This window comes from Hemitrygon akajei, chromosome 5 (genome assembly GCF_048418815.1).
Source record: "Hemitrygon akajei chromosome 5, sHemAka1.3, whole genome shotgun sequence".
NCBI lineage: Eukaryota > Metazoa > Chordata > Chondrichthyes > Myliobatiformes > Dasyatidae > Hemitrygon > Hemitrygon akajei.
The window spans coordinates 41,086,838-41,102,954 of record NC_133128.1 but is presented as its reverse complement, the minus strand read 5'-3'; the positions used below and the strand labels follow the sequence as shown (position 1 = coordinate 41,102,954).

At 37.3% G+C, this 16,117-nt stretch overlaps 1 protein-coding gene across 2 annotated transcripts in view; it reads left to right on the top strand.

The window, feature by feature from the left end:
• LOC140727676 (immunoglobulin-like domain-containing receptor 2) overlaps positions 1-15,915 on the top strand; it is a 141,109-nt gene extending 125,194 nt beyond the window's left edge. For both annotated transcript variants that reach the window (XM_073045315.1, XM_073045316.1), the window contains one exon: positions 991-15,915. In XM_073045315.1, coding sequence (XP_072901416.1) covers positions 991-1,026 — 36 coding nt within the window. In that variant the 3' untranslated portion in view covers positions 1,027-15,915. The remainder of the gene's footprint in view (positions 1-990) is intronic.
• The last annotated feature ends 202 nt before the right edge of the window (positions 15,916-16,117 follow it).

The window sequence follows — 16,117 nt, the reverse complement described above, 5'->3', positions numbered from 1 at the left end:
GGCCTTGTTTCTCATTCGGACTGCCCACTCTTTACAGAGGGGCTACTTTCCTGGTCAACCTTCCATATCACAATTGCCTGTCAGGTGATCAAGCCCCCTTTTCTCTGTGAATTCAATATAATAAGTGGACACACATTTCTACAGTTTGTTTTTCTCTAATATAAACCCAGTCTTTTCCCAATGACAAATTGACATATCACCATTATCTAACAACCAAGGCCAACAATGGATTCAGAAGATGGACAAAGATTGCGCAAAAACCCTCAAATTCTGTGGGTTTTCAGTTTTACTCAACACTGTGAGGCAACAAGCTTTGGATGTTATCACTGTGTTGATTGAGTGGCAGTAGCATCAAAGTCTCTGCTTTGGTATGCTTTCTCCAATCTGAGGATGTTGACAAACGTCTCAGTGTATATCACTTCCATTCTCTTCATCTGCATGGCCATGGATTAAGAAAGGGAAGTGGAAATATCAGGAAAAGTGACAGGATTTGAAAATCAGGGTTCATTGGAGAAAAACGGCATACAAAGAATTCAGAAGGGTAATGGGTTAAAGCACGGTAATTTAGTGGAAGCGCAATAAAGGCTGAGGTATTACTTCAAGGAGCTGGTCATGGCTACAGCAGCTCCCACAATGCTGCACTGAGACATTTGCTCACATGGCAAAGGAGAGACTCAGCTGTGACTGGCAATCCAATTGGTACTGTGACGACATCTTCAAACCTTATTGCCCCACAGTATTGAGTGACCAGACTTGTAATTTCTTTCATATTTTCTGTTTATTTATCTTCCCCCCCAAAAAAAATTCGGTAAGAGTGAATTTTATTTTGTATCTGGAAATTTTGGGTAGTGACAAAATGACATAATGGCAAATTGCCATTATCTGAGCAGTGGAATTCAGGGTTTGTCTGTATGGTATTTTTCTCTGACACTATGTAACAAAAATATTTGAAGTAACAGATTATTAATAATTGTGTTTTTTATCTTGCAGAATCATTTCCCAGCCAGAGATGCTCTTGTGGTATAAAAATAAAAGGGATGAAGGGAAGATTCAGCTTCTTAAGTCTGTAATATTTGACAAATGAGAAATGCCAAGGATGTCAGAATGCTGGAGACATGTTTTATTTTCAACGTGGGTCTCAACAACATTTGCAAAAACAAGTTTCAGAACTCTGGGAGCTGTCTGCACAGTTTAATACCTGCAGTATTATGAGTATCTGGCAGATTTGTCATTTTGGTTTACATGTACAGATCGCAGTATCAATAAAATAGCTTTAAAACATGACACAGTTTATGCCATGTTTTATGCTATAATCTGGAATTTAGGAATAGTTTTTTTTGTACCTGGTGACTGATTCAATTCACCGGAGTGTGGCCATAACTATGCCAATTTGTCCCAGGGATTGATATCATGATAAAGTATAGCCAGAGAATCACATAATATTCAGCCACAAATAAAGGTCATACATTTACTATTGCCTATGCTGGCTTTTTGAAGGAGCTAATCAATTTGTCACTAAATACGGATTTTAAAATTTTTTCATGTTTCTAATATTTACTTACTTTTCTTCTAAAAGCCATTATGGGTTACAATTCCACCTCACTTTCTTGTGTGGAACCCCAATCTTAACAATATACTACCTAAGAAAAATGAAACACCAGCCTCTGTTAATTCTTTTAGGGCTTAAATATAAAAAAAATGTTATTCTTCCCTAGATTAGTTTCCTCATTTACTTTATTGTCATTTAAAATATTTTTTAAAAATCTTTTAATATTCTTATAATGAAAATGGCATTATCCTTAAGTTTCTCCTGATAACTGCTACTTACTCTATAACTTTAAAGTTTCTGATCATGCATATTTTTTGATACTAAACATTGGTTAACAATGCCTTCCACCTTTATACCTCAGCATAAGCAATCCACTCTAATTTTCCTTGATGGACATTAACTGTAAGTTCACACCATTTCCAACAGAATGTTTAAAGAATCCTTATTTCAGGATTGGAGGTTTGTTCAATTAGGGGAAATTATGGATTTGTGAATAAACAAATGAAGAATATCATTTTAAAGTAAATTTATACCCCTCGCTATTGAACATAAATTATTTGTTCTACAGTGAAGAATGAGTTAATTATAAAAACATTTAATGAGAGGTATGCCAAAACCTAACCAACTAATTCAATATGCAGCTTCTTAGTCCAGTTTGCTTTCAATAACAGATGCTACAGTGAATGACTCTTATTTTTATAGTGTAATGTGAAAGCTATTTTTTGACATCTTTAAGATGCACTATGTCTAATTTTTGAAGTAAATGCCTGACACACTTCTTTATAAATACATTTTCATCCATGTAATAGGAGTTTATTGAAAATGTGACTCAGCAAGTCAGGCAATATTTGTGAGGCCAGAAACAAAATTGACAACCCAGATTTTACAGTCAATAGCAAAGGGTCTGTGATCTCTGGTGACTTGAGAGAATGAAACGCACCAGCGAAATTTTTAGTGCGTTCTCATGCAGCAATTCTTCTATTTCAATATGACTTTGAATTGGGTACAATCCTTAAGAGGATCTGTGGTGTCCATCATCAATGCCAGCTGATCAGCCAATCAGAATATTCATAAAAAATTGGGATACAAAGAATATTCTTCTAATGTTCCTTTTTGATGGCCATTTGAGCAAATAAGACCCCATAAAATAAAATTAGTTTTCAGGACTGGAGGGGTGTTGAAAGGTGAAAAGAGACTACCTGGCATGCCTTTTATAAAATGCAACATCTTATTCAAAAAGTTTCATATTTTCAATGGATTTACATTGAGAATAGGGCATGGATATTGAAGATATTATTAAAATATTGATTTCCCATATACTTTGAAATGGCAAAACAGCACACCCTCTGGAGATAAATGATATCACTCAAAACAGGTTCTCATTTTTGGCAGTTATTAGTTATGCAGTTGAGCATAAATGCATAATTAAAAGGTTCCTGTTGTGTTTATACAATAAATGAGCACTTAGTACATTCACAAGGCTGGAGGCCAGTGCTACAAATTGATAATGTCATTGACCTGAAACATTAGCATTCTTCCTCTTCCTATTCATGCTGCAGGGTATGCTGAGATTGGGCTTTTAAAAGTTATCTTTAAAATGTTAGTATTCACTTCAGGTATCAATCTATTTCCCAAGAATGCCATAAGACTCTTAAATCTGACAAATTAGAACTGCCCTAAATATTTTTCTGCTACAAATTATAAAGTTGCTTTTCTGGATTTATATTAACTTTATATCTCTGTCTTCCTTTCTTCTCACAAGTCCATGCAAACTAGATCTAGATCTCCACCTTCAGTCATGAAGTAACTATTCTGAAGTTAACTGATTCCTTTTAAACAAAAATTTAAATTTAGTCCTTTTAAGTTTATTTGTGCTTTACAGCTTCTGTTTGGATCAGATTAAACTGAACATGATTTTTTGTGTTTTGTTTTACCAGCCCCTTACTTTTTATCACATAACACCAATAGGTTGCAGATATAATCCACTGCTGTTTGAAACATGTCTGACAAGAAAGTATCTCTATTGGTGTTGCCACAGTTTCAGTTTACAATGTACGCAATATGCTGTCATATAATAGCCTCTTTTGTTTACTATAACACTGCCTATTATTAAGTTAGTTAGCTGTTTCCTTGTTAAACCTTTTCAGAGATAATGGTTAGAGGAAAAACTTGAAGTTACATTTCACTATGAGATCCCATTAATACAGAGCAGCCCTAGAATATGTTTTGCTATAAGATTTACAGGAAGACATTGTTTCCTGCTTGGCATTGTTGCCTGCCACACCTCCAACAGTGCAGGGTCGTCAGCTGGGGACCGCTGCTCATTAACCCTGGCCCTGGTATAACTCCTGGTGGCACCCACTGCAGCTTCCAATGGGGATAGTTGATTTCCCAATTTCTGTCCTTCCTCCTTTGCCACAGCCACAAGCTGCCCTTTTCTGCCTCTTCAGCCAACTCTCTGGTGGCCGCCCTGAGCCTTGTTCCAAACACTGCCATATCACGGAGTAAACTTGTCGATGCACCAAAGCCCCGGCATCCTACGTCCACAGGGTAGAGGGTGGTCCTCCAGCCAGTTTCCTTACACTCAGCTGCCAAGTCTGAGTACATCAGCCCTGCTCTTCAACTCCTTCCTCCCATGGGATGGTTAACTCAATGAGGAGGCCTGTCTTGGCGGCCATGGATGGACCACAGTCTGGGCAGAGAAAAATGATGGAGTTTTCCGTAGGGAAATGTAGCTGTCTGCCAAGATCTGCCCTCATGTTCCACTCCTTGCCTGTGGAGAGGAATCCTGAAGGAGCTCTTGGGCAGGTGCATTCAGTGCTCTTACCAGCCATAATAAATGGGATGAGTTGTCGTCCTACTGGGGAAAGGCAGCTTCTCACATCCCACCTGCAGCTTTCTAGGATCTCTCCCAGCTTTTTTAGGACTTAGTTGTGCTGCTATCTGTAGTGCCCTTGGGACAGCACAGTCTTGCATCCTGCCATGATGTGTTGTAGGATGACATTGGTGGTATCGCATAGGAGACAGCTATCCTCATTACCAAACCACTGGTGAAGACTTCAGGGGCTGGGCAAGGTGTCATAGGTTGCCAGGATGAGGAAGCGGAGACTGGCTTGTAGGATCTTCCACAGGTTAGACCTGTTGATGGTGCCCTCAATGTTGTCCAGCTTCCCTGGTGCCCTGTGCCACTGCCTTCACCCTACAGTGCTCCTGCTCTGTCCTTGTCACCTCCTCCACTACCATGGCTTTCCTCTTTTTTTTGAGGCCTTGGACCAGAAACATGCTGCCTTCCCCCAGCCAAGTCCTGCAGGTCCAGCCTGGACTCTGACAACAACCTCTTGGTGCTACAGCCTACTGATGGTCTTAAGCTCTCCATTTATGGCCGGTGTGGATTGGGACATTGGCACTCCTTAACAGCGGGTCAATGGACTCCCTCAGCTCAATGGTCAGTTGGGTTTTCTCCTGCTTGCATATCACCCTTTGGTATAGTGTGAACTGGAAGCACCTCACTTTATACTTTCCAGTTAGTTGGGTCTGGTCAATTCTTGCCAGACCCTCTGTGAGCTGTTTCTATGCTACTTTTCCCCATCTGCCTGTCAGAGAGCTCTGTGCTGTACTGCCTCCCAAGGCTTTGGATGGGCTGCCTGGCCAACAATAGGATTTCCTTGTCCACTACAATAAAGGTGATGTTGTCACTGGAGGGATAGACTTGCTGGGCTTGATCTTCATCCTTACCCATGTCATTAGCTCGTCCAGCCTCTTCAGCAGCCTTCTTGAGCATGGTGCTGTCTGATGGATGCTTGTGATATAGCTTCTCAGTGGAGGGACTCTCTGCCCTGACTACAGCTTTATTCCTCCAACTTCCTGCCTTGTTCCAATAAGGATGATCTTGAAGGCTACCACAAACAGGATGGGAGAGATGGAACATCCCATTACAATGCCTACTTCAAGCTGCTGCCACCCCGTTGTAAACCCTTGAAAAGAGAAGCCCATCAGCAGGTCATTCAAGTATTCTGAAACCAGGCCTCTAATGCAGTCAGGAATGTAAAAGAACTCCATTGCAAAGTTGATGAGCTGGTGTGGCACAGATCCATAGGCATTTGCAAGATCCAGCCACACAACATGTAGGTTACCTTTCTCACGCTTGGCTCATTGGATCTGGTCCCATATCAATGATGCATTCTCCATACATCCCGGGAAGCATGGAACTCCTGCCTTCTGGCAGCTGGTGTCAAAGTATCCATTGCCCATGAGGTAGCTGGTCATCCTCTTAGCCACGACGGAGAAGAAGATTTTCCCCTTGACATTCAGCAGTGCAATGCTCCTAAATTGGTTGATAGAACTGGAGTTCTGGTCTTTGGAGATGAACACCACCACAGCTCTTTGCCACCCTGATGGATTGTGCTGGAAGCACAGTATCACTTTCACCAGTATGTTATAGTGGTGCCCACTATAACATACTACAACATTTTCTGTTTCTTCTTACTAGTTACTATAACCTTAGAAAACGTCTATTGGATGTTTTACTGCTGTGATGGTCAAAAGATGTTCAATCTGTTGGAGTAATAGCAATGCGTTTAATGCACACCTAAATTGCGTTCTTTCAGGGAATTGATTTTTAATATTTGTGCCACCAATATCGCTAGCAGAGTTTTCCAATATTAGAAAATAATTACATTGTCCTTAATGCCACAGCTTCATGCCAGGATAGATATTTTAACAAGTGTACATTTGAGATGAGAAATTCTGGCCCTCGCACTATGTTTTTCTTTTACCTGGATGTTATCCCCTTTGGTATGGTTACAGTCATGTTAAATGTAGGTTCTTTCTGTCATATTTCTTATTCATATCTGCTAGGGCAGATGATATATGCAGTTTATAACATTTATGAGAAATTAAGAGATTACACATTACAATTGCATAGCCAAAGAGATTACCTGTATTATTTTCTATAGAATCCCAAAGGGATCGATTTGCCATGATTGAGAAACTGCCTTAAGTATTGTAACTACCGTACTCAGAATAATTACTTTTTAGAATTACATACCCAACTCTTTCCAAACCTGGTTGTTAACTAACCAAAGTATTGAGACTTCACTTAGAAATAATAAACTACTGGATGAACCTAGCAAGATGGGCAGTATCTGTGGGAGGAAGGGATTTTTGATGTTTTGGGTCAAAACTCTACAGAATTGATGCTGCTCAACCTGCTAAGTTCCCACAGCATCTCACATAAATAACTCAGTTGATACCTTGTATATCCATAACAACAAATCATGATCTTTCCTGATCCTTCTTAACCTCAACACTTATGATACCACAGACTATTTCCTCTTAACCTGCCTATAGATTATTGTAACCAACTGCAATTGGAAATTTATTGCTCCCAACAGCCATTATGCCACTTAATTGGTTACTTAAGCAAACACCAGTGGTTCATGTGCCCTCATTCACATCACTTGTATTCTAGACTGACGCATGGTATCACTTTCACTAGTATGTGCTAGTGGTGTCCAATATTAATTTTCCATTTCTTATTAGTTGCTATCAAGTTCAAAATATCTGGGTGAACAAAAACTTCAAATAGATATAAGCAAAGCCATGGCCATGTTCTTCATCTCCAATACTTCTGCCTCCAGACTAGACCCCCTGAGCCTCATTCAGTACTATCCTAACCCGACTGTTAAACATTCTCATCTCCCTGCACCTTTTGAATACACCACTCATCACTCCTCTCACATATCAGTTCCAATCCCCAAACTACTTTCTTCTAACTCCATAAGTTTTCCCTTTTTTGCTGTCTCTCAAAGGGTATTATAAAACTTCTAAAAGCTTGCGTAAGCATAAAGGGCTCGATGAGAATTGATACTTTTATAATCATTTATGGACTTTGTTAGCCTTAGAAGTGTTCTAGATTCTTAAATAAATTTGGATTTGCTGTTGCTTCTGCAATACTGGGTAAGTCTATTAAAGTATGATCTTTCCTACTGAATCCATTGTATCCGATAATATATTATTCATAGTTAATGTACAATATTAAGTGTAATTGGTTCCCTCCCATTTATTGACTTTCAAACCATGTAAGATCTTTCAACTATAAAGCCATCTTCTTAACTCTATTAACATAAGAACTAATCAATGAGTTGCGTGTTAGTCCATTATTGAACCCATCCCCTCTTATATCTTAGTCTGACCAAATTCCACAATTTTTTGCTACAAATATACCCCATTAAATCTCACTTCTACACACTCTCTACTCCTTTGATCTATAAAAGAAAACTATGATCTCAAATACTATCAACTAAAATTCACCTCAATTTTTGATCACTTGACTTGAATTCTTCACTGATGTGCCAGAGGTATGCTTAGATTTGCCTTGCATTCCAGGATTTTGTTTATCCTGCAGTCTAGAAGCCATAATGGTTGCTTAATTTCAAAGGTGTGTAGGAGTGTCAAAAATATCCCTCAGTCTCTTATCTGATATTGTTGATTCTCCCAGTCCACCAACCCCCCCCCACCCCCCACCACAGTAGCCAAGAGCTTAGTCTTCATTTTACAAATGAGATTGGTGTTCGCTTGGGAATTCATTAGAATGTCAAGTTGTACATCCTTTTTATCACCTTGGCTAAAATGAGGATCTTGACCCGAAATGTTGACTATCCTTTTGTTTCCACCGAGTTCCTCCTGCAGATTTCTTTTTGCACCTTATTTCAGTACTTGCAGTCTCTTGTATCTCCACTTATATTTTTAATCAAATAAAACACCAGCAAAAGAAGTTTCTTATTTAACCTTTACACAAATGCAGCTCTCACACCTCAGGATTATTTCTAATTGATCAAACGCTCTCAGATTTTATTATAAACAATATTTCTGCAGTCTCAGTTTCACAAAATAAAAAAAATGTCAAGTTATGAAAATTGACCTCTTTCTCATTAAGTTGTTTTAACTTTGAAATGTACTGCTGCTTTTCTTTTGTGCTATAAGCTAATATATATCTTAATTCAAATTAGACATTTGGAGGTATGGCAACCACACTCGAATTTTAAAAAGGGGCTTAACTCAATGACAATCTTAGAGAAGCAAAAAAAAAAGAAAATCAGTATAGCAATATGGACTATGAAACATGTCTTCTTCATGTTCATGCTTGCCAATCTTTTTCTGAAGACTATATGTATTACATATGAAAAACAGCTAATAAGCATCTAATCAACCTGTCCCACATGACTGGAATGTCTTGTGCACCACAATCAATATATTCTCCACCCCAGCCAAACGCCATGTAACCTGGGAGAGAAGATATATTAACATAGTTATCTATATGTATATTATAGACTAACACATTCAATGATGGAATTATTAGAGCATCAGTCTAATATTTCATTTTATAATCTAGGTGATTTTTTTAAAAGATGGATGTGATTTTCTGTGGTTGTTATCTGAAAATGCAGTTACTATGACCAGTGAGATTATCCATCTCTCAGTAGTAGTGAATGTGTAGTTCTATGGGTACTTATTATTAGTCAAATATTAAAATTTTGCAATCTGTATTTAATTTTAATCATTTTCTGAACACTAGTGATAAGAGTGTAATTGCTAAAAGAGCTTGTATTGATAGTCATTGTGAACCTTTGACCTGTATACTGATATGAAAATAAGATTTCTATTTTACATAAGTATTTCTCTATGAATACTTCTTTTTATTGTACCTTATGATGTTGAAGACTAAAGTCTTACCATAATCATTTTATCATTTCTGGGGAAAAGCTGAAACTACAAATATGCTTAGTAATTTAGGAGTTTGCAGACTTTCATTAGTTCAGTATTACATTCGGAAGGACATTAGTTCTATCTATACAGTCTGTATAGAATAATGTAAAAAGTGGCCAAAGACAATACCAGGGGCCTTATTTAGTATTTTACGTTGTGCCAGCAGGATTTCCAAATTGACTTTATGATTGCTTGTGGCAAAATATTCTTAATAAAGAATAGAAAATACTATTTCACAAAATGTATTCATAGTCAAAAGCTATATTCCTTCGAAACAGGAACCATAATTATGGTTTTGCTGTTTACCAGCACCAAATACTCTGGTGTACAATGCTGTGATAGAAATTTGCAGTGTTAAGTTTCACATATCATTAGCTCCTTAAAGAAAAGGTCCTACTACCCATAGAACCATAGAACATTACAGCACAGAAACAGGCCTTTTGGCCCTTCCTGGCTGTGCCGAACCATTTTTCTGCCTAGTCCCACTGACCTGCACCTGGCCCATATCCCTCCATACACCTCTCATCCATGTACCTGTCCAAATTTTTCTTAAATGTTAAAAGTGAGCCCACGTTTACCACTTCATCTGGCAGCTCATTCCACACTCCCACCACTCTCTGTGTGAAGAACCCCCCCCCCAATGTTCCCTTTAAACTTTTCCCCCTTCACCCTTAACCCATGTCCTCTGGTTTTTTTCACATATTGAAAATCAATTATAAAATTGTTCAGTTTCACTCAAATATCATGACCTGGTGACTGAGTCACACTTTAGAACCACCTTCGAGCTGCTTTTGTTTTGACATAGCTAAGAAAAGGAAGAATATTAATAGAATTTTAAGCATTCAATTGTTTTGGCCTTTTACAAGCCTCCTAGGCTTCACTCCATTTACCCACTATGAACATCCTTTGGATCATACTAATAGCCTCTTCCAGTGATCAACATGCCTGTCTTATCCATTAGCAGCCCAACCATCCAGTACAGACCATTATTTTTGCTGAACTGCAACCCGCTCACCATCAAATGGTGGGGTGGCACAGTAGCATATCAGTTAGCTTAATGCCTTTACAGCATCGGTGACCTGAGTTCAATTCCCGCTGCTGTCCATAAGGAGTTTTTACATTGTTTCCATGGCTGTATGTGTTTCCTGCTGGTACTCAGGTTTCCTTCCATGTTCTAAAAACATACAGGATAATTGGGTAGTGGTGTAATAGGGTGGCCTGGGCTTATTGAGCCAGAAGGATCTCTTACCAATCTGTATCCCTAAGTAAGTAAATCAAATCCTCTTCCTATGCCCATCCCCAAATTTCCAAAGCATTTCACACACTTGCCTACTTTTTAGTTGTGGATGATCAACAAATGTTATCTGTGAAAATAGTGATGGAGCAACACAGTAGCATAGCGATTAATGTAACATTATTACAGCACCAGTGACCCAGGTTCAATTCTGCTGCTTTCTGTAAGGAGTTTATACATTCTCCCCATACCCATGGAGGTTTCCTCCTTTCAAAGATGTATGGGTTAGTAGGTTAATTTGTCACATGGGTGTAATTTGTGTAATGCAGGCTTGTTGGGCCAGAAGGGCCTATTACTGAGCTGTATCTCTAAATAAAAAGAAGTCTTCAACTGCCAGTGCCAGCCTCCCTTTTCCTCATTGAGCTCACTGTGTGATTGTTCATTGCCATTTGCCCAACTTCCAACACCTCCTCACAGTTTGTTGGTTTGTATTTAACTGGACACAGCAAAGCTCATGCCCATTTCTCACCACTAAACAGTTCATAGCTTCACTCGCAATTCTTTTTAGCAGCTGTTTCACCAAGCATTCCTTTTCCTATAACATCCACTTCCCTTCTCCAATACTGAGCATCCTTAAGGGTCTCAGTCATCTTTCTACTAAATATCATCTAATGTCTCATGCCCACAGTGATTACCTTTGTATTTTTTCTCAGCCAAATAATCATCTGGCACTCTTATTATCTCACCACCCAGCCTCATCCCACTGGGCAGCTATTTCCATTCCTCTTCCCCCTCTTCTCTCGTCCATCTTTTCTACCACCCATTACTTGCTTTTCTTGTCACAGTTTGTATTCTTATCCATAATCCACCATCTTCTTCACTTTCTTTTCTCATTATTTGTTTTCCCTTCTCCTGCCTCAGCTCTCCTCTTGTCTAGGTAGATTGATAAACTTAACTTCAAAACCCCTTTTCTACCCCTGGCCATATCTCTGTGTGCAAAATCTCATGAGAACCAGTAAATCTATAACTATTTTGCCTCCAGCATACAGAACAATCGATCAGCCATAGTGCTCTATTCAACTGGCCCCAAGGGTCAAAAATCTCAACCAAAGAGCTACTCTTTTATCTTGTAGCTTGTGGAATCGTGCTGCTTCATTTAGACAGACCGCAAGAGTGCCCAGATTTCCAAAACAATTCCTTGGCTGTGAACTGCTTTGGGACATGTTGAAAGGAAAAGACACAACATATATCCAGCTTCATCTTTCTTTCCAATTCAAAGCACTGAATAGATTTCTTTCCTCTCTAAAAGTCTACCTTATGTTCTCATAAAATTGCTGACACAAACTGTCTTTACTGTTGTGTAAGCCATTTTTTTGGTTTTCTTTAAGAAGTATTTAAATCCAAACACTTTTGCTCACCTTCTGAGATTGAGAATGTTTGCTATTATCTATGTATTTCATATTTACTTGTTCCTAATAGAAAGTTGAAAGCTTTGCCAAAATGGTGCTGATTTACCTATTCCACCAATGTTTATTTTAAACTTAGTACAGAAGTAGAATAATTTCTACAAACTAAAAAATAATTGTATATGGTAAGTTGTTTCATTTGTTATCATTGCCAAATAAGTTCTTGTTATTCCATTCCACCTCATGTTCTAACTCTGTTCAGACAATGAATGAGTTATCATTCTATCAGGTTGCATGGATTTAGGGTATAAAATGCTGGGGGAAATGAAGAGGAAACATTCCAGATAGTAACAGGAAAAGGTCATAATGCCCTTTGAAACTGTCCTATCAGTTGGCACAACGGCTGAACCTATGTCTCTAGGCCACATCATCATCTGATCCTTCCAATTTTCAAAAATTTATCAGTTAGATGTAATGACAAAGCATCCATGGTTCACTGGGAGAAGATTTCCAAAGATTTACTAACCTGCAAATGTAGAAATTCACATTGGCAAATTAGTAAATGCTACCACTTTTATTGTGCACTTGATAACAAGCTTTTGTACTTGTAAACTCTTAGCTGCAAAAATAATTATTTTAATTCTGCCATACGAGAACCAGCACTTTTAATACAATATTAATTATTAAAGGATTCATATAACCACAATGGAGACAGCAAGAAGCAGAAAATCCATTTTTGCCAGAAATAAACAAGTGGTAGAATAGTAGCAGTCTATTTTGCCTCTCTCCAGACGTCATTGATAAGAATCAAATGTTGGAAGGGCACTATAACATCAGCTGATATTAATTTTATATTTTGATTGACTATTCTGCTTGCTAGTATTTCCCCATTATATTTTCAACCACACACACGGATAAGCAGGTTCAGTCCACCAACATAATGAAATCTTTTCCATTTCTTCACTCTTATTTGCAATTCCTTACTAAGTTTTACATCATCATCAAATCTATACAACTACTTGCCTGCGTGTCTACACTGTAAAATAGGGTATACAGCAAATTATAATTATCTTTTACCCAGATTCCCCAATATGTCCAGCTACTCAATTCCTTATATTAAAAAAAAGATCCTGTACCTTAATGAGACAGTTTGGATTTGTTTCAGACTCTCTTGCCCGATAACTTCTGACTAAGGGATTCTCTTTGGAACAATTTGTGAAATCCTGTTCTGCAGTTGCAAAACAAAGTTAAGAGCAGAAATTAAGAACAAAAAAAGTAGTTAAAAACGTCAAAGTAATACAAAAATGTAAATACACATATTCTGCACATGAGAACTGTAGCATTACAAGTGGGTAATAGTTTGATTCTATGCCTGCCACTGTCTGTTAGATCAGTGAAAGTTTTATATTAGTGAACTGGCTGGCTATGGTATTTGCAGGCTGCAGAGGTAAACAAATTGTGCTCCAGAACTTCAACTATTAATAAGAAACCCTCCACAAGCTTGATTGTTTATGGTACAATCCAAAACTATCTCTCTATAGCTCATTTTCCAATCATCCTGTGTCTACTCTTTTTAAAAAATGTATTTTCATTTCTCCTTAGTTTTTGCTTTTGCTACTCCCTTTATATTCAATAAATTTTCCTAAACCCTATGGTTTAAATTTTAAATTAAAACCTTCAACAACTGGTTAAGACAGCCTTTTCCACATTTCAGTCTGATAATGTTGTTCAATATTCTTTCAACAAGCAATGGGTGTTCACAGAATGCCAATAGTGAAAATGTGTTTCTTAGCGATGGCTGCCCACTTCGGCTCTTACACCACACCCACCTCTTCTTCTTCCCATTTGCTCTCAGTGACTCAGAGTCATCTACTGAATAACCATGCAAGTTTAGGAAATTCAAATAAATCCCATCCAATCTGCCTTAGCCAGGGCAACAGTAGAATGATCCTAGTTTCAGAATCAGGTTTAGTATTATTCTCTTATAACAACATGAAATTTGTTTTCTGGCATAGTACAGTGCAAGACATAAAAATTACTATAAATTACAAAATAAATCAAGTGGGGAAAAAGGAATAATAAGGTAGTGTTAATGGATTCATGGACCATTCAGAAATCTGATGGTGGTGGGGATGAAGCTGTTCTCTGAATAGTTGAGTGTGGGTCGTCACACTCCTATATCTCCTCCTTGATGGTAGTAACGAGAAGAGGATATGACCAAGATGGTAAGGTCCCTAATTTAATGATGTTTAATATTCTTTCAACAAGCAATGAGAGTTGTCAGGATGTCAAAAGTGAAAATATATTACTTTGCAAATACTACCCACTTTGACTCTCACACCACACCTCACCTCTTCTTTCCCCTGCACCACTTGCTCTCAATGACTCACAGTCATCTACTGAATAACCATGCAAGTTTAGGAAATCCAATTAAATACCAAGCATCTTTAATAAAATACACCTATCTATTGTTGATCAAAGTTAAAGGAAAATGTCCTCAATCCTATTTTAGAATAAGGAAAATTAATCACAGTCTCCTGATCATAACTCTATTGTAATAACTTCGTACAGTCTAATATTCTTCCTATCCCACCCAGCCACATTAAAATGCAAGTGCAGTAGCTGACAGTTATGAAGACTTCTGGTGAACAGCTGGTTGACATAACTGCAAGTGTGATTATTTGGAATGTACCAAAAGGCAAACAATGCATGAGAAAATTTGGTAGAAGAAACTAAAATGAAAACCAAGTAAGAAATGTTTCACTTGAACATTTTACAAAGCTGGTATTTTCAGAACTAATCTGAAAAGAATGACAAAGAACATTGCAGGTAATTAAAAAGATCATTTTCTCTCTTCATTTCCTTCCAACTACATCACTGCCTCAAACAACATCAGACAGCTTTGAACAAAATAAATAAAAATTGTTTTCCATTATTACCATTTCCCAAAATTATATTGTATATCATAATTTAATGTACTATTGTTGGCATTGTTCCAATCTGAGTTGATAAAAATACTAACAGAGCAGCAAAACAATTAAGCAAATCATGCACCAGTTTATGTTCATTTAAGAAACTACTGGATTGGGCCCAATAAATGCAAGTGATGTTAAATTAATTCATCTACTTTATTGTGATGTCTGTCAAAAACAGAGCCTATTACTGTTCTATCACAAGATAAGAACACTTCATTCATGCATATTGTACTTAAATTCAGTATTGATGTAAGTAGTGTATTGAAGGTTAGATATGCTGTGGTAGCAAAAGTAAGTGACACTCAGAATAATGTAATTTGCTTACATCTTTAATAAATGTACCTAACTTGATGATCAAAGTTCAAGACTGCATCTTGGGACGTTGGTGTTTGAGCTGACTGTGTTTTTCCCAAAAGTAGTGACGTTCATAAACAAATCAGTGATAAAACTGAAAGTAGGACGAATGTCATCCCTAACTGATTTAAAAATTCAAATCCTTCTTGTGCCTGTAAGTAAGAGGACCCTGCTTCTAATTAGAGAAAATTATTTAAAAGCAGCTATAAGTTGCAAAGGATACGAAAATTATCTGAGATTTATATAACTATTGTTTGAAATGGTATTACATTATATACAATATTCAATTTTTCTAAGTCCTTTTGTAGCTCAAGATATCTTGAGCTACAAAATTTAGAGTCATTTCATCATTTAATTTTCTATCCAGACCATTATAATTTGTTACTAGAGACATTATTTAGCCTGGTGATGTATCTTACAAGTGCTTTTTTAAACCATTTCAATAGAAGTTCTAACAGACCATCAAACCATCATAACATTGATGATGATTTGATCATAGACTTGAAATGTGATTGTGTACTATTGTTTTCAATCCTGATTATTAAGTTTCCAATAAGTTGTGTTGTAAGCATGACAATGAAAGCCATTAAATTGTATAATTCAAATATTAAAATATCACTTTCACAAAAATTGCATAATTTATTGGCATTTATATCCTTTTGCAAAAAATGTACTCATAAAATATGCATGTTTACATGTTCATTTTTTATACTTAGCTACAAAATGTTAGAAATTAAAAATGAGTTTTCAATTGGACAAAGGCAAGGCAGTCAAGTACTTAGACCATAAGACCAGAAGACATAGCAGAATTAGGCCATCTGGCCCATTGGGT